General features: G+C 37.4%; 1 protein-coding gene across 3 annotated transcripts in view; it reads right to left on the bottom strand.

The window, feature by feature from the left end:
- ITGA8 (integrin subunit alpha 8) overlaps positions 1 to 19022 on the bottom strand; it is a 172316-nt gene that overhangs the window by 89003 nt on the left and 64291 nt on the right. For all 3 annotated transcript variants that reach the window (XM_008692079.2, XM_040645373.1, XM_040645374.1), the window contains exons 12-13: positions 17943 to 18148; positions 15531 to 15722 (exon numbers count right to left, since the gene is read on the bottom strand). In XM_008692079.2, the coding sequence (XP_008690301.2) occupies positions 15531 to 15722; positions 17943 to 18148 (398 nt within the window). The remainder of the gene's footprint in view (positions 1 to 15530; positions 15723 to 17942; positions 18149 to 19022) is intronic.

Here is a 19022-nt window from a genome sequence, read left to right as displayed (position 1 = left end):
AGAGAAATTAAACAATATTTTAAATTAAATGAAAATGAGAACAGAACTTACCAGAATTTGTGGGATGTAGTGAAAGCAGAGCCTTGAGGGAAATTTATACCTTCAAATACATAAATTAGAAAAGAAGAAAGATATAAAATAAATAAACTAAGCTTCCACCTTAGGAAAGTAGAAAAAGAAGAGCAAATTAAATCCAAAGTAAGCAGAAGAAATAATAATTAGATCAGAAGTCAATGTAATTGGAAATAAAAAATCAATAGAGAAAATCAACAGAGCTATGAGCTAGTTCTTTGAAAAGATCAGTATAATCAATAAGCTTCTAGCCTGGCTAACTAAGACAAAATATAGAGGACACAAATTACTACTAATATAAATGAATGAAGGGATGTTAGGACAGATCCCACAGACATTAAAGGGATAATAAAGGAATATAACTCTATGCCCACAAATTTGATAACATAGGTGAAATGGACCAACTTCTTGAAAGACACGATCTGCCAAAACTAACACAAGAAGAAAGAGGTAATTGGAATAGGCCCATATCTATTAAATAAATTGAATTGACAATAACTTTCCAAAACAGAAAGCACAAGGCCCAGATGAATTCAGCTGTGAATTCTACCGAAGATTTAAGAAAGAAATTATATAAATTATCTACATTGTCTTCCAGAAGAGGAAAACAGAGGAAATAAACCCTCATTTTATGATGCCAGTAGTACCCTACTGCTGTATCAAAATGAGACAAAGACAATAAAAGAGAACTGTGAGTGAATACCTCTCATGAGCATAGATGCAAAAATCTTCAAAATATTTTCAAATTGAATCCAACGATGTATAAAAAATTGTATACCACAACCAAATGTGATTTAGGTATGCAAGGCTAATTCAACATCTTAAAATCAATTAGTGTAATCCATTACATCAAAAAGCTACAGGGAAAAAAATCACACGATCATACTGATAAATGCAGAGAAAGAATTCAACAATATCTTACACTTATTCATGACAAAAACTCTGAGTAAACTAGGAATAGAGAACTTCCTCAACTTTATAAAGAATATCTACAAAAAAATCCTACAGCTAATATTATACTTAATGGTAAGAAATTTGAAGCTTGGATCCCATTAAGATTAGGAACAAGACAACAACGTCCCCTCTCACCACTGCTTTTTAAAATCATAACAGGAGTCCTAGCTAATGCAATAAGACAAGGTAAGGAAATAAAACGTATAGATTGGGAATAGAAGAATAAAACTATCTTTGTTCACAGATGGCATGATCATCTAAGTATAAAATCCAAAAGAATCAGCAAATGAACTCCTGAAACTAATAAGTAATTATAGCAAGGTTGCAGGACACAAGGCCAATATACAAAAGTCAATCATTGTCTCATACCAGCAATGAATAAGTAGAATTTGAAATTAAAAGCACAATACTATTTACATTACCATCCACCCCCAAAAATGAAATACTTAGGAATAAATCTAGCAAAATATGTACAAGTCTATATGAGGAAAATTTTAAAAACTCTGATGAAAGATATCAATGAACTCAATGTTCCATGTTCATGGATAGGAAGAGTCAATACTGTTAAGATGTCATTGCACTATAGATTCAGTCAATCCCAGTCCAGATCTTAGCAAGTTATTTTGTGGTTATCAGCAAACTGATCTAAAGTGTATATTGAGAGGCAAAAGATGTAAAATGGCCAATACAATATTGAAGGAGAACTAAGTTGGAGAACTGACACTACCTTACTTGAAGACTTACTATAAATCTACTGTAATCAAGACAGTATGGTGTTGGTGAAAGAATAAACAAATAAATCAATGAAACAGAATTGAGAACCCAGAAATACACACGTATAAATATGGTCACCTGATCTTTGACATAGGTGCAAATGTTATACAATGGAGCAAAGATAGTCTCTTCAACAGATGGTGCTGGAGAAACTAAACATCCAAATGCAAAAAACAAACAAAAACCCACTAAAAACCTAGATATAGACCTTACACACTTCACAAAAATTAACTCAGACCACAAACTTACATGTAAAACACAAACCTATAAAACTTCTATAAGATGGCATAGAAGAAAGCTTATAGATGACCTGGGGTACGGTGATGACTTTTTTAGATACAACATGAAAGGCATGATCCATGAAAGCATGAAAGGAAGAATGATAAGCTAGGATACATTGAAATTAAAAACTTCCACTCTGTGAAAAACAATGTCAAGAGATTGAGAAGATAAGCCATAAACTGGAAAAAATATTTGCAAAAGATACATCTGGTAAAGGATGTGATGCAAAATATATGAAGAACCCTTAAAACTTAATAAAACAACCCCATTAAAAGAAATGAGGCAAAGACCTTAACAGACACCTCGCCAAAGAAGACATGCAGATGGCAAATGAGCATAGGTAAAGATGTTCGTCAAGGAAATGCAAATTAGAACAACAAGATATCATTATACATCTACCTATTAGGAAGACGCAAACCCAGATCATGGATAACATCAAAGGCTGGTGAGATTGTGAAACTGTAGGAGCTTTCATTCACTGCTTGTGGGGATGCAAACAGGTTGAAGGTGGCTGAGTCTGTGTATTACCACACACCTCCAGGCTGCCCTGTGGTACTGCCGTACTCACCTGGTTCAGTGCACTTGCTTTCACCAGGGATGCTTTAATGGCTTTTGCCCTCAAGTGTCCTTTTCATTACAGCTCATTCTGCTCATTGCTAATGACTGAAGGAAAGTGTCATTTTGAAATATAAAATGCAATCTCTTTTTTCCATTCTTTTCCTAAGAAAGTATCAGTTATTTGACATGCTTTTCAAGGCCCTTCATTATCTGCCCCAAACTACCTTTCATTGACTCTCTCCATTTTTGCTCCTACCAGTTTGAACCAAATCACTTCCAAAATTGCCTTTTCTTGTGTGAGTCTTTCTCATGCTGTGTTCCTCTTCTGGAATGCTATCTCCTTATCACCACTTAAAATCATACCTGTATCTTAAGACCTTGCTTAACCGTTATTTCCCCCTGTGAAGCTTCCTTTGAACACCTCAGCTAGCAGAAACTTCTCTTTTTCACTCATTCATTATTATTGTTTTTTTACCTCTCAAAACTCTTCTCATATGCTATCTTGTACTACAGTTAATTGTTGGATGCCTTATTATCTCCATGATTGCATTGTTTCTTAAAGGCATGGATTATGTCAAAATAGTATCAGTGTGTCATTTATAACTAATATTTAATAATTGCTCCTACATGCTGTTCAGAGTGCTAACTGCTTATATATATTATCTAACTTAACATCCACAACCTCCCTTTAAAGGAGGAACTATTATTAGGCATTGTTATATCCATTTTACCAATGAAGACTGAGGCTTGTGGAGGTTACATAACTTGTCAAGCTTTCATAGTAAGCCAGTGTTAGAGCTGGAATTTGAGCCCTGGCCCGTGAAGGCAGGGTCATTGTTTATTTCAGTGCTATATCCTCAAAACCTAGAAGAGTGCCAGGTATGTGAAAAATACTTAATAAGTATTTGTTTAATAAAATAATAAATTGTATTTCCAAAGTACAGTCTCTTAAATATCATATAACCAGTAAATATTCTAAAATTACGATCCTTAAAAATAAAGAAAAATGGTGGCTGTTCTCAACATTAGCTGAATAATATTAACATTACCCAAATACCTGTTGTTGACAACTAAAATGAAAAATGTTGACTTAAAAAATATAGGCTGAATAATGAAAATGTAATTTGTTGATTTCAAGTAATATTAATGGTTTGCAACATAGCTATAATATATGACAACATGGCAGTCTATAGAAGTGCATTCACATCTTGACACCGTAGTTGCCATGATAAAATCTAGTGTCTAGACCTTGATTTCTAAATATTGTTCTTCAATAAAGAAACTGTAGTTCTTTGAAGAATGGTTGATTCCAGGGCTGGAGAGGGAAAATACAAAATGAGCTTGGAGCATAATGTGGTGTTATAAGGCAAGGAAATGCTCATAAAAGGATGGGAAATATTAAAAAGAACATAGGAATGAACTGGAAAGAGTTCCCAATGGCCAAATATAGAACACATTAGGCAACAAATATAAACAAATACAGTAATGGATTATAGCCCTTAAAATAAAATAAATATCCATGAGTTCATACAGATATAAAAAAATGAATAAATGAATGGGTAGAAGAAACATCCTTTTTCTTTAAATTTTTTTAAATTTTAATTCCAGTATATTTAATATACAGTGTTATATTAGTTTCAGGTGTACAACACGGTGATTCAACAATTCTGTTCATTACTCAGTGCTCATCATGATAAGTGTGCTCGTAATCTCCTTCACCTATTTCACCCATCCCCCCCATCCACCTCCACTCTTGTAACCATTAGTTTGTTCTTTATAGTTAAGAGTCTGTTTGGTTTGTTTCTTTTTCTCATTGCTCATTTGTTTTGTTTCTTAAATTCCACATGTGAGTGAAATCATATGGTATTTGTCTTTCCGTGACTGACTTATTTCACTTAGCATTATACTCTCTGGATCCATCCATGTATTTGCAAATGACAAGATTTCATTCCTTTTTATGGCTGAGTAATAATCTATTGTATATACATACCACTTCTTATTTATCCATTCATCTATTGATGGGCACTGGGCTGCTTCTATAATTTGGCTATTGTAAATAATGCAGTAAATATAAGGGTGCATATGTCTTTTTGAATTAGTGTTTTTATATTCTTTGGGTAAATATCCAGTAGTGAAATTATGGGATCATATGGTAATTCTAATTTTAATTTTTAGAAGAAGCTTCCCCAGTGGCTGTACCAGTTTGCATTCCCACCAGCAATGCATGAGGGTTCCTCTTTGTCCACATCCTCACCAACACTTGTTGTTTCTTGTGTTTTGATTTTAGATATTCTGATAGATGTGAGGTGATATCTCATTGTGGTTTTGATTTGCATTTCCCTGATAATGAATGATATTGAGCATCTTTGCATGTGTCTGTTGGCCGGATGTATGGCTTCTTTGGAGAAATCTCTGTTCATGTCTTCTGACCATTTTTAATTGGATTATTTGTTTTTTGCTGTTGAGTTGTAGGAGTTCTTTATATATCTTGGATATTAACCCTTTATCAGATGTATAATTTGTAAATATCTTCTCCCATTTAGTATATTGTCTTTTCGTTTTGTCGATTGTTTCCTTTGCTGTGCAGAAGCCTTTTAGTTTGATGTAGTCCCAATAATTTATTTTTGCTTTTGTTTCCCTTGCCTCAGGAGAAATATCCAGAAAAATATTGCTACGGCTGATCAGAGAAATGACTCCCTGTGCTCTCTTCTAGGATTTTTATGGTTTCAGGTCCCACATTTAGGTCCGTGACCCATTTTGAGTTTATTTTTGTGTGTGGTGTAAGAAAGTCCTCCAGTTGGGTGCCTGGGTGTCTCAATAGGTTATGTGTCTGCCTTCAACTCAGGTCATGATCACAGGGTCCTAGGGATTGAGTCCCACGTTGGCCTCCCTGCTCAGCAGGGAGTCCACTTCTCCTTCTCCTTCTTCCCCTCCTCCTCACTCATTCTGTCTCTCAAATAAATAAATAAAAATCTTAAAAAGAAAAAAAAGACAGTGCTCCAGTTTCATTCTTTTCCATGTAAGTGTTCAGTTTTCTCAACACCATTTGTTGAAAAGACTGTCTTTTTCCCATTGGATATTCTTGCCTCCTTTGTTGAAGATTAATGGACCATAAAATCATGAGTTTATTTCTGGGCTCTCTATTCCGTTCCATTGGCCTATGTGTCTATTTTTGTCCCAGTACCAAAACTGTTTAGATTTCTACAGCTTTGTAGTATAACTTGATATCTAGGATTGTGATAACTCCAGTCTTATTCTTCTTTTTCAAGATTGTTTTGGCAATTGGGGGTCTTTTGTGGTTCCATACAAATTTTAAGATTATTTGTATGGAATCACAAAATTTTAAGATTATTTCTTCTACTTCTGTGAAAAATGCTGTTGGTATTTTGATAGGGATTGCATTAAATCTGTAGATTGCTTTGGGTAGTAGGGACATTTTAACAATATCTGTTCTTCCAATCCATGAGCATGGAATGTCTTCCCGTTACTTTGTGTCATCTTCAATTTCTTTCATCAGTGTTTTATAGTTTTTCAGAGTACAGTCTTTTCACCTTCTTGGTTAAGTTCATTTTTGGGTATTTTATTATTTTTGGTGCAACTATAAAAAGGATTGTTTTCTTAATTTCTCTTCTGCTTCATTATTAGTGTATAGAAATGCAACAGATTTCTGCACATTGATTTTGTATTCTGAAACCTTACTGAATTCATTTGTCAGTTCTAGCAGTGTTTTGGTGGAGTCTTTAGTGTTTTCTGTATATAATATAATGTCACCTGCAAATAATGACAGTGTTACTTATTTCTTACCAATTTGGATGCCTTTTATTTCTTTTGTTGTCTGATTGCTGTGGCTAGGACTTCCAGTCCTGTGTTGAATTAAAGTTGTGAGGGTGGACATCCTGTCTTGTTCCTGAGCTTAGGGGAAAGGCTCTGTTTTTCACCATTGAGTATAATGTTAGCTGTGGGTTTTTCATGTATGGCCTTTATTATGTTGAGTATGTTCTCTCTAAAACTACTTGGTTTAGGGTTTTCGTCATGAATTGATGTTATACTTTGTCAAATGCTTTTTCTGCATTTATTGGAATGATTAGGAATGATTTTTATCCTTTCTCTTATTGATGTGATATATTACTTTAATTGACTTGGGAATATTATACCACCCTTGCATAAATAAATCCCACTTGATCATGGTGAATGATTTTTTTAATGTATTGTTGGATTCAATTTGCTAATATTTTGTTGGGGATTTTTGTGTCTATGTTCTTCAGAGATATTGCCCTACAGTTCTCTTTTTTTTGGTAGCATCTTTATCTGGAAGGCAGTAAGTCTAGATCTTGGATTATAGGATCAGAGGAGAAAGGAGTTCAAAAAGACCCTTGGAGAAGCTTTCCATACATTCATGTCACATTCAGGGGAGGAAAGTCAGGCCCAGAGAAGCTGAGTTATTAGAGGAACATTATCTTGGGAGAGATGGTTCTAGAACTCCTGGGTTTTATCTCTCCATTCACTTTTACTTCTACTTTATGATCTGGATTCAAGTCCAGGCACTCTGTCAGTTGACTTAATTAATTCCATTTAATCTAATTCATAAGATATTTTATAAGACAAGTTATATACTAATTTCTAATGTGTTTATAATGAAATTATGAAAATCTTGCTCAGTAAGGAACATAATGTTTTGCTTTTCAGGAAAACTTGAGTAGCAGTTGGAGAAGTAGAAATAAAAACGTTGACTATAAGATTTGAATTTAGTTCAACTAAACTTCAGATCAATTTCAAGGAGCTCAAGGTTTGATTATGCATTATTCCCTTGGTTAAAGCCACCCTTTTATTTCTTCTTATGTGTAGGTTCTTTCTTGCTCGGTTGTTGGCTTACACACACACACACACACACACAAGCACACATGCGCACACACACACAGCAGTTATTAAAACAGATAATGAGTCATTTTTTTTTCATTTGGTGTAATTGCATGAGATGGCTTCATGGTATAATCATCAGACATTATGGGCCTGAACAAGACAATGATAGTTTTGGCATTCAGCCCATGTCTTCCCCCAGTTTTTATTGCCTGCAAGATTTCTGTGCCTCAACAAAACCTGCACTCCCCCTCCTCCACCTTCCAATGTCTGGGCTATGCATTTAGCAGATGGTCTTGTTATACAATCATGTTTAACAGGATTAGGCTAGATCATTGAATTGTAGGGATTTCTGACTATCACAGCTGTTTCTTCTCTGAAATGCTTTCACTCAATTAATGTATACAAGATACTTCTCTGGCCAACCCTCATTTTCCAATCAGCACCAACACAGAAACCTGAATACATCCATATTTTAAATAGGAAATTTTGGTGCCAGAACCGAATATACTAATGACTCTATTTTTGTATGTGTAGTGTTGACAATATGCACGGTAAGAAATTGAAACAAATACTGAGTAGTTAAACTAGATATTAGGAAAATTATTCCAAATATTATTTCTATAGTAGAATATATTTCTATAAAGAAATCTCCCCATGTCTCTCCATTCTACCATACTTTTCCCAGGTACTCTGGATCAAAATTCCAGAGTCATCCTTAGCATCTCTTCCTTGCTCACCCCACCTCCTCTACCTTCCATCACGGCAAGTCATCACCAAATCTTGACTATTGATCATTTACATTATTACCTTAGTTCTTTCTTTTCAGTTGCCATTGTTATCACCTAGTTCAGGTCCAATTTATATGAAAATAAATGCCCTCAATTGCCTAAGGGCTTACGAAGGAAGAACATTTTCCATTCTTGAGACCCAGTAAATCACAGTGAGTAATGGGAGAAGTCCCTTATGCCTCATCTCCCAGTAAGGGGTGGGAGGTCGGATGGGGTGAGTGGTGGAACTACGTCATAGCAGGGCAGTAACTTCCTGATTATTAGAAGCTTCTATGGAGGGTCGAGCAACAGGAATTTTACGAGCGTGTCTTAACCCATCAGAGTCCCAATATTAGTGTTTGCCTCGGGTGGGAGAAGCAAATATGGTGTTGTGAATTAAGATTGGGGGACATGGAAATTACATAAGCAAAAGAAAATAATGTCAACTAGTGTGCATAAGGAAAGAATACCTCCAAAATACAGTCTTGTTTTAAAACTTGATTGGAGAGCTGCTATTTTTTAAACTATGTCCTTTGTAATCCCATTTTAACTTAAACACACCATCTCATTTCATATTATATAAACAATGCCATTTTGTCTTTATACCAGCTTACTATATCTAATTTCATAGATAAGGAGATTAAAGAGAGATTAGGAAATCGTCTTATGCTTATATAGCTAGGAAACAGTGAGTCCAGTATGAAACCCATTTTGTCCATCTCCAGAATCCAAGAATGCAGCTTTTCAACATTTTTTTGTGTCCCAATATGTCTGTGAAGTAAAGTAGCTTTGATTCTGCTCATGTCAATCAAATAGATTTCCTTTTTCATCCTAAGCCATTTCACAACGTTTTGTAAAAATCTTTTCCTGACTTAGAAAGTGCAAACACACATAACCCAGTGAAGGAAGTATTATTAGCCCCATAATATCAAGTAAGGAAATGAAGCTCAGAGAAATTAAGTAATTTGTCCATTGCCACACAGGCGATCAGTGATAGATGGGAAACTTAACCTGGGCAGTCTGATTTCCCTTCCCCTCTTCCCAGCCACACTGCTAACTTTAATAGGTTATTTTTATACTGGTTTGATATTTCCCCAAAATAAGGAAGTGGAGTGTCATCTAACCTTACCCTACAAACTCTCTTGGGTACACATACATATACAAAAAAACCCACATATGCATACACACACATATGTACATATAAGTGTGAGTGTATGTGTGCACGAGAAAGATTAAAAAATAATATTCCAGTGGATCTGAACTGTATTTCTCTTCTATGCAGTAGATAGCATAGTAGTAATAATTGCTGTAATTGCAATAATGTTAGCAATATAATTGGACCCATGCCAGCTTTTTGGTAGCATTCTTTTCCCCTAAGACAAGGAAACTAAGTGTCTGGTCCTGCTCAAATACAGAACATCTGTAACTTGCAGAAGAGATCATGGGACAAAGAGTAAATGTAAATCAAACGACCTTTTACATGTCTGTGCTTTTGATTATTTCAGGTACTAGGTGACCTGATTTCTAGTCAGTCTGGGAGATGAAACAGCTGTAATTCACAATAAATATACATCAAACATCAAAATCAACCTATTCTTTCTTCCTACAAAAGGCAGCTGGCTTGTATCAAAAACACGTAAAGAATACTTGCTGCTATCTAACCAACAAGGCAACATATGTACCAGCCATTAACATAGGTAGGTTTCATGCAGCGTGCCCAGAAGCGGGTAGGTGGCAGGTGGTGTAGACCAGGGGAAGCCAACCCAGCTCTGCTTGCAGACGCAGCTGCTAAGCACGGGGTGCCTAAAATGAGGTAAAAGTGTTCACCTCAGGAATGGGAAAAATAACCCCATCAGAAGCCATCACTTGGGTAACCACAGTTGTTCTTCAAGTGTGTTCCATTTAGTAGCAGGTCCAAGGGGTTTGATGGATTTCAGTGCAGAATTTCAAACTACTGTTCATTTGTACATTTGTCTTTACATGATATTTTCAGGTGACCATGTAGTTAAAGTGGAGTTTGGGGATTTTGTTTCTGATCTGTTTAGAATGGAGGACCTGGAACAGGGCCACTGAGAGCCGACAAATGCCTGGGTATGAATTTTAAAAGGTGGCCCTGCCCCCTCCTGCATGGAGGAAATCCCTTGGTATATGAATTGGTCCTCACTTGCCCCTTGGCTGGGTACAACCTGTACATAATTTGTCACCCTGATCATAATAGTAGTTTGACTTCCAGAAGTTTTTCAGGGGAAGTGGAGGTGCCTGTATAAGGAGCTACAGAGCTTATGTATTTTTCTTAGCTGATTCATTTAACGAAGACCAAATAATTACAAAATTTCCAAAGGCCAACAATACTTTTCTCATGACACACTTTTTCAAATTCATAAGCACAATGTTCAGCAACCATGCTTAAATTTTTTCAGATGTTATGATACTCCAAAAAAAGTTTTGCATTTAAAGACTTCAGTATTACAATGCTCACACTTTGCTGTAATTATTTAACTGTCTGTCTTTCTCACCTAGAATGTCAGCTCTGGGAAGGCAGTGACTGTGTGTGCCTTGCCACAGTCCTCCCAGCACAATGTCTAATGCGTAGTAAATACTGATACATATTTTTTGACTGAATGAAGGAATTTCTCATTTTTCTTTTGGACTTTGAAGTGAAAGGAACAAACATAAAAATATTGATGAATAATTTAATTCCTATTTTTATTATTTTAATTTTTAAAACAAAATATTATCTTCTCAATTATTTTGTTCACTTCTTACTACAATTCTTATTTCCTAGGGCCATTTTGTTTTGTTTTGTTTTGCCAGGGCGTCATAGTGGATATTTATTGGGATACTTGCGAAGTCCACAAAGCAACTCTTACTTTCTTTGGAAAATGTCACCCTTTGCCTCAGAGCCTATAAGATTCCTTTCCTTAGGATTTGGGACTGAGATAAATTGTAGACAGTCTCTTTCAGTGAGTAAAACTGCCATATGCAAACTCTGGAGCTGAAAAACTACCATGTGCTCAAAGAAATATGGGCAAGAGAGAGAGAGGGAGGGTAGGAAGAGAGAGGGAGAGAGAAGCAGACATGCAAAGAAAAGCAGAAATGAGAGTAAGGGAGAGAAAGAAAAGAAGTCCTAACCTGACAATCTTGGATCCCACTTAGTCCCTTCCAGAGGCTGGCAGAATTCCTGTCATTAGCTTTCCTTGAGATATTCTTATAGCTTTAATATAAATCTCTCCCTTTACGGCTTAAGCCAGGTTAAGGTAGGGTAATTCCTAACAAATGTGATAATATATTTTAAATGAAAGTCAGTGAGGCATCATTTTAAATGCACAGGTAACTTCCAGGAAATGTAGAGCAGTGCATCAAAAATTAAATATTTTCAATGGGCCTTCCTTAACTTTTCCAGATGAGGCCAGAGCATGTATTAGGCCCAAGCATCCCAATGGCAGTAACGGCACAGAGGCAATCTGGAGAAAAGCCCCTCGGGCTAGTTTGACAACCTTCTAAAGAATAAATGGAAGAGCAGAGCTTAGCTAACAGGTACTTGCCAAAAGAGAACCCTGCATATGATACTAGTGTAGGCAGGGGAGCCGAGCACAAAGATTGTAGAGCTGTGTTTCTCAAAGTAGGGTCCTGGGTAAGAATATAAATCCCCGAAGCCTATCTCAGTCTCCATAAATCAAAATACCTGAAGGCATGTTATGCATTCAGCCTGTAATAACAGAGTCCACGGGTGACTGGCATGCACAGTGCCTCAGAGCTTGCTACTCAGGGTGCGATGTGGAGCCTGGCAGCAGGGAAAAAACTTGGGAACTGATTGGAGAGGGGGAATCTTTCCCACTCCCTTGACCTACTGAATCAGGATCTGTACTCTAATGAGACGCCTAATCAATTCAATGTTCATTAAAGAGGGAACATGTTCTAGATCATTCATTCCCAGCTGGGTAGTGTACTGGAATCATCCAGGTTACTTCACTATGTTTCTCTGGTCTGGGTTCTATCACCCAGAGATTCTGACTCTGGAGAGTCTGATTCTGAGTTGGGAGTGTGACCTGAGCAGATGGATTATTTAATGTTCTCTGATGTGCAGCTGAGATCAAGAACCTCTGCTTCCTGAGGATGACTAGATGTACCCTAGAAGAAAGTCAGCCTGGTAAATGGATTTTGAAACTCCTAGAAGGCACAATAATCTGAAAGCAGAGTAATTTTGATCTGGAAGAACAGGGCCCCAGAGAGAAAGAAAACTACAATTCTTTTTCAGTTCCAGGAAGAACTGGTTTGGAAAAATCACAAGACAGACCACGGGGGACTAGGACATAGAGTTTATAAAATGAACTATAGAGTTTGGAAAGCATGCCACCCAATAACCTTTGGGTAAGGGAGAAAAAAAAAAAGACTGCTGTTTCCCAGGCAAAACCTAAGAATACTGCAACCCCATTAGGGCTAGAGTAATAAAACGCCTTGGTAGAAAATTAGCAATGGCTAAAGGAATAATCTAGCGGGATAAAAACATTTCAGAGACCTGAAAACCCAACCTGCAAGTATCTTGAGTCCTAACCATGGCATAGAAGCACATGCTGAGAGTGGACCTGAAGAGGCCAAATTGAATGAGGATCCAGGACACATGGGACCTTTGAGCAGTTGGCCACTACATAGGCCATTGGATTAATCAAAGAAGTGCGAGCACACATCAAAGGGGAGACTGAGTTATCCTTCAGGCAGAAGCTTGTAAAAACAGATGACACATTTGGGGTACATGCCTCTCTGTCAAACCCTGGACAACAGGCACGCCCTTTGCTACTCATTCCTTTAAAGAGCGGCCAAAGAGGGAGGAAGGGGAGGGTTCTGAATCTAAATGAACATTTACTCAACTGAGATTAAGTCTGAATCTGAAATAGGGAGATTAAGATTTTCCCCTTAATGGAAATGGGGCTTGAGACAAGCCAAGTGGAATTTCTTTACAGAATAATGAGGAAAGTTACGTGTCTAATTCCTGAATTACGCCTGTGAATTTCAAATCCACTGTTCTAGTGAACAGAATATAGTTACCCGTCTGTTAGGTGGTTTTCCTCTGCATAAGTCCCTGGGGACTTGGTGTCACTATAAAGAGGCTTCTTTGAGTGGTATCCTTTTGTGAAAAGACGAGGATCAAGAGAAATGTTATAGGGTCATGAATCACCAGACATCTATATTTCCATTTGAGAGGCAGAATTAGAACCAGAACCCCAGTCTACTCAGAGGTACAGCCATACACTGAACGCCTCAAGACGATCTTGAGGGATAAGAATTCAATTAGTGGCATTATTGGTCCTGCCTTAGTAAAGATCATTCACTTAACAGACAGATGGATAGACTGCTTGAACTTCATTGGTTAGTATAAATTGAATCAGCCTCAGTAGATAAAGTTAACGAATGACCTCAAATGACTTTTTCTGATTGTTAAAAGGGATAAAAGACATAAGTAAGAGGTGACTAATTACCCACATTTACCTACTTAGCTTTTCTCTTCCCTGTCCTTCTCCTGCTCCTCCACCCTGTCAATCCTCCGCCCTCCCCCAGAAGGAATATTCCTCGAGAAAAAAAAGTTGTTTCATGTTTCGTTCCTGGCTTTTATTTAGGAGACTTCAAAAGAAGTTGATGAACTGCCTGTGTGATCGATACATCCCTGATCTCCTTTACCTGGAGGAAGGTCCAGCCATCCTGTCTGTCAAGTTCCCTGGTACGAAGGTGAGAATATGACAAGCATAATGACTGGCAATAACTTTCCAAAATAGCTGTTTATCTAAAGTTACAACCCAAGAGTTAAATTTCATGAATCATCCAGATGTATTTCAGGAAAAAATCACATAAGGGAGGATTCTTTAAAATAGAATATATTATGAATGACACCCCTCCCCCCCCAAATAAAACCCACTAACCTCATTGATTGGATCAGTATAATATAACCTAAGAAAATAAACTTAAGTAGATGCTCTTGAAAATGTGGAAGGTATTTGTATACAATATAATACTAAATCTGCTTTGAACCCACTACAACATCCATGTTAGTGCCGTGAAAGACTTCTGGCAAATATATGAGAATATGTTGCAGTATCCTTTTTGCCTAATCCCAGAGGGGAGGAAAAAGCGGAAGGATGAAATTAGTGATGTATATTTAGGCAGTCAGTTTATTGGAATGTTGCCTCAAACCAGAAAAAAACTCTACATATGGAAAATACCCAATTAGGGGAAGGGTGGTGGAAAGAGACAAGGTTTCAATAAATAGTTAAAGCTGTCAGTTAATTATTAGTGATTTCTAAGTTTTTATTGAAACCATCTTAAAATAACTAACATCAAAGTGAAAATTGAACCATAAAACCAAGAAGTCTAATGTTCTCTGCTAAAAACCCTGGGATTACTGAAACAATCCTTTAAGAAAAACCGTGTTTTCCTACAGCACACACAAAACATGAATTATCTCGCTGTTATCTAATTTCCACGAGACCTCAATATTAATTAAGTAATAAAGAAGAGTTTGCAATCTTTATTATGAACCAGTTGCTTTTGCTTCACTTTGAAATATTCAATCTATTTTGAAAGACCTAAAGTATGGCGAGAAAATATTTACGCTTCCAAAAACAGGAGCTTTAAGACAGAAATGTTGAAGTTTATGAGTTAATGAATAGTGTGAGAATGACAGAGTTGAAATAAGTTGCTCTAGCTGGCTTTGAGGCAAGCGGTCTTTATCAATGGAGAAGACCTCACTGAGGGGTTTCAAATAAAAACTTTGCCTGCAAAGTTGACAAGTCATACGTCCAGTATGACTTTTCAAAAGCCATCTTGCCTTTCTTTTTTTTTTTTTTTTAAAGATTTTATTTATTTATTTGACAGAGATAGAGACAGCCAGTGAGAGAGGGAACACAAGCAGGGGGAGTAGGAGAGGAAGAAGCAGGCTCATAGCGGAAGAGCCTGACGTGGGGCTCGATCCCATAACGCCGGGACCACGCCCTGAGCCGAAGGCAGACGCTCAACCGCTGTGCCACCCAGGCGCCCCCCATCTTGCCTTTCTAACATCATCTCCTGGTGGGAAAGGGAGGGTTTATTTTATCTGCCTTTAAATGCTTGTGAAAATCACTCAGGAATCAGGCGCAAAAGCCCTGGGCCATCCATGGTTAAGCTGGGCCTTCGCCTTTAGGAGGGAAAAGCTTACACGTGATGCACTCATCCTGAGAATGGGCTTCTTTCTAGGAAGTGGGCTCTCTGGCGGGAGAGGAAAGAAACCCTTACCTGGGTAATCATTCTTGTCTATGTCTGAGTCTCCTCTTAGAGTAAAGCCGAAGCCCGAAGGGATGGTCTGTGAGGCCCACACTCCCTGCAGAATTTGGGAAGGCTTGGTGTTTAAGCCATCCTTGTTCCCGTTGTAAATGAGCACTTGGCCTCTTTGATCCTTGCCTGCAAAGGGTGAGCCAATGGCAATGTCTGCAAATGGGGACACATGAACATATATTTAAGTAAAGAAGAAGGTTTTAGAGATAAAAATAAGTGCAATAGAAGAGCCGTATCCTAGAATCGAAAGGGCTCATTAAGTTTTCCAGGAAAATTTCATAATACTGCAGCAACCATAAATTATCTGTTGTCTTTTATCTATCCAGCAAATATTTATCGAGTGACTGCTTGCTATATGTTGGATGCAGGGGGTATGACAGTTAACCAGATACTGCTTTTAGAAAGTTTATATTCTAGTGCAGGTAATAGACAATTTGAATGGAGGGACAATCAAGAAAAGATGGGAAGTGACACATTCTATGCAGAAGAATCAAAAATATTAATGTAATGGATAATGGTGGTTATTTCTAGATTTGGTGATCGGATAGGGTGTTGCTAAGGCTCGTGTTGAAACTGAAAGCTGGGGACAAGATGGAACCAACTGTGTGAAATCAGAGGGAAGAGCACTCCAGGCAGAAGGAACTGGTGTGCCAGGGTCCAAAGGTGGAAAGAGCTGGGCCCATTGGAAGAGCAGGCAGAGAGTGGGAGCTTAGCGAGCAACAGGGCGGGCTGGGTCACATCACTAGGCTCTACAAAACAGGGGAGGCACATTTGCAAGGTACTTACAAGTTTCTTGTCAAAAGAAAAAAATAATCTCTTGCACAAAGATTATATAATGTAAGGATTACGTCGTCCCATGAGGGAGGCAGGACGCATTTTACAGTAGAAGACATTGAGAACCTAGAAAGAACCCTATCACCTGACTCCCACTTAAATATAGCACTCAATGAAAATTAACGTCCACTCATTGTGTTCTTCAGGACTGTTCTAAACAATACACACAAAGTCCGAGTTTTACATAAAAAAGAGCACCAAGAACACAAAAACATCATCACTCGCCCCAGTGGAGGACAGTTACGTGTCCTCACTTTCTCGTTTAGTTCTCTTTGCTCCTAAGTAAGTCTAGTAAGATTAAGTAAATCGTGAACTGATTTTGACTACATAATAAGGATCGTAATTCCAGCTTCATTTAACAGGTAAGGATAAATATCCCAAATCTCTAATCGTGGTGGAAATTAAAGATATCATCGTGTGACATCACCTCCTCTAAGTCCACGATTATCCCATGTTTCCTCTCAGTTTGGAATTATTTTGCCCACTTTATACTCCAAAACAGTGAGGCTCAGAGAGGCAAAACCCCCTTTATGTCATTAAAAATATTTCTCTTAGCTTTCAAAAATATCATGAAGGGTATGAGAAAAAAGACAAACAGAGGAAAATATAGTAGAAGAGATAACTTGATAGATAATGTAGCATTATTTATTTCACTTGGTGCTCAGGGATAGGGCAATTTCTGCAAGCAGCATATCAGTTAAAGATGAATTTGTCTCTTTTTTATTATTTTCCTGGAACCGTGAACTTTTAATATGTATTTGTGTTTTATGGCACTTTAAAAATTACTAACTATACATTTCTGGGATGTCTTTTTTTTTTTTTCCAAAGAAAACATAAAAGTACAATACCCCTTGCCAAAGGTACTAATGAATACTGAACTGAGGCAAAGACTCCCTAGTCTATTTTGTTGGAGCAAATTCCTATTACTCCCTTCAACTTTAAGAAACCCACTATTCCTTGCTTCTTAATTTAAAGGTCCTGAACATGTATGCAAAGCTTTGTGTGAGCTTGCATGTTTTTCTGAGAAGGTACTTGCAAGGCATTCATAAATTCTTAGCTTAAAGAATCCTAATCCTAAACTAAGAATTTAAGAATCCTAATCCTAAACTAAGAATTTAACACTACTTTACTGCAAACACTGAAGTTGCCTTTAAGCTAAAGTTTACAAACCAAATAAAATTCAGCATGACCTATGCATAGTCTATGTGGGTTAATCACAAGGCAATATACTTGTCCATATGTCAACATGTATTTGTTTGTCTTGACTCTATACATAACAGAAGGTTCTCTAGTTTTCTTTGAGTCCCTAAATCCAAATATCACTTTAAAAAGTAATCTCTGCCTTTATTCAGAGCTGTTACATGACACGTACATAAACTTTAAACTGCCTTGAGGTTTCTGATAATTTATTAAAAACCAATAATAGTAACCATACCACACACACCACTGGAAATACTTTTAAGATGTCATTGTTTCCTTCATGTAACGATAACATGAATTATAACAAATAAACGATTTCCATGTATTGGTATCAATTACCATTGTATCCATCTTGGTTCAGGTCTCCTAAGTGTGCCACGGCACTACCGAATCTCCCGAAAACCTCGGTGCCTACAAGGATCTGTGGGTCACTGAAGACAAGCGCGCTCACTTGCAAATACAGGTAAACTTGCCCTACTTCTCTGGGGCTGCTCTCAAATTCGCGTTCCATAAAGAGAGGTGCCCCAATCAATACGTCATCCATTCTGTAGGGAGCAAAGAGAGAGGTCAGAGCACTGGCAGACCTGAGATTCTTTGGGGTATACTTTTAATCAACTCGATTAGTACATTTCCATTGCTATTTTTCCTTTCCCAGGGTACATTTTACAATCATCGTATTTCTTTCATTGATTTGCTATGTCTCTGGGATAGAATGTTTTAAGAACATAAGAGTTATTACACCGAACTTTTTTTTTTTTAAGATTTTATTTATTTGAGAGAGAGAGAGCTCACAAGCAGGGGAAGTGGGGGAAGGAGAAGTGAGCTCCCCGCTGAATAGGGAGCCCCACATGGGGCTTGATCCCAGGACCCTGGGACCATGACCTGAGCGGAAGGCAGACACTTTACCAACAGAGCCACTCAGGCGCCCCTGAACTTAAAAAAAAAAAAAAAAAAGGTTTATTTATTTGAGAGAGCATATGCAAGTGGGAGGAGGGGCATAGGGAAAGGGAGAGGCGAAACAGGGAGTGGGGAGCCTGACATGGGGCTTGATCTCACCACCTTGATATCATGACCTGAGCTGAAACCAAGAGCTGGATGCTTAACTGACTGAGCCACCTGGGCTCCCGTATGCTGAACTTTAAAACCGTGTTACAATGACTGCTTTAAGAAAACCACAGATACTTCATCCTTTTCAAAAGCCTCTTAGTGCATTTCCAGAAAATGTAGCTATACAAGTAAAACATAGCAAAAAAGATCTAAAAAAGGGTTTTCTCAAAGTGGATTAGAGTTTGTCTACAACAGAATTATCCACTTAAATTACAAAGTTTTCTTGCAGGAATAAGGTTTAAAACAAATTTTGCCTTCTTCTGTCCTCTTGTTACCTTCACTTAAATAAAACAGAGGTCAGAGAGGGTTGTA

The sequence above is a fragment of the Ursus maritimus genome, unplaced genomic scaffold (assembly GCF_017311325.1).
Source record: "Ursus maritimus isolate PB19 unplaced genomic scaffold, ASM1731132v1 scaffold_31, whole genome shotgun sequence".
NCBI classification, from domain to species: domain Eukaryota; kingdom Metazoa; phylum Chordata; class Mammalia; order Carnivora; family Ursidae; genus Ursus; species Ursus maritimus.
Note: the sequence above shows the minus strand (reverse complement) of the source record. Positions and strands in the feature narration are given on the sequence as shown.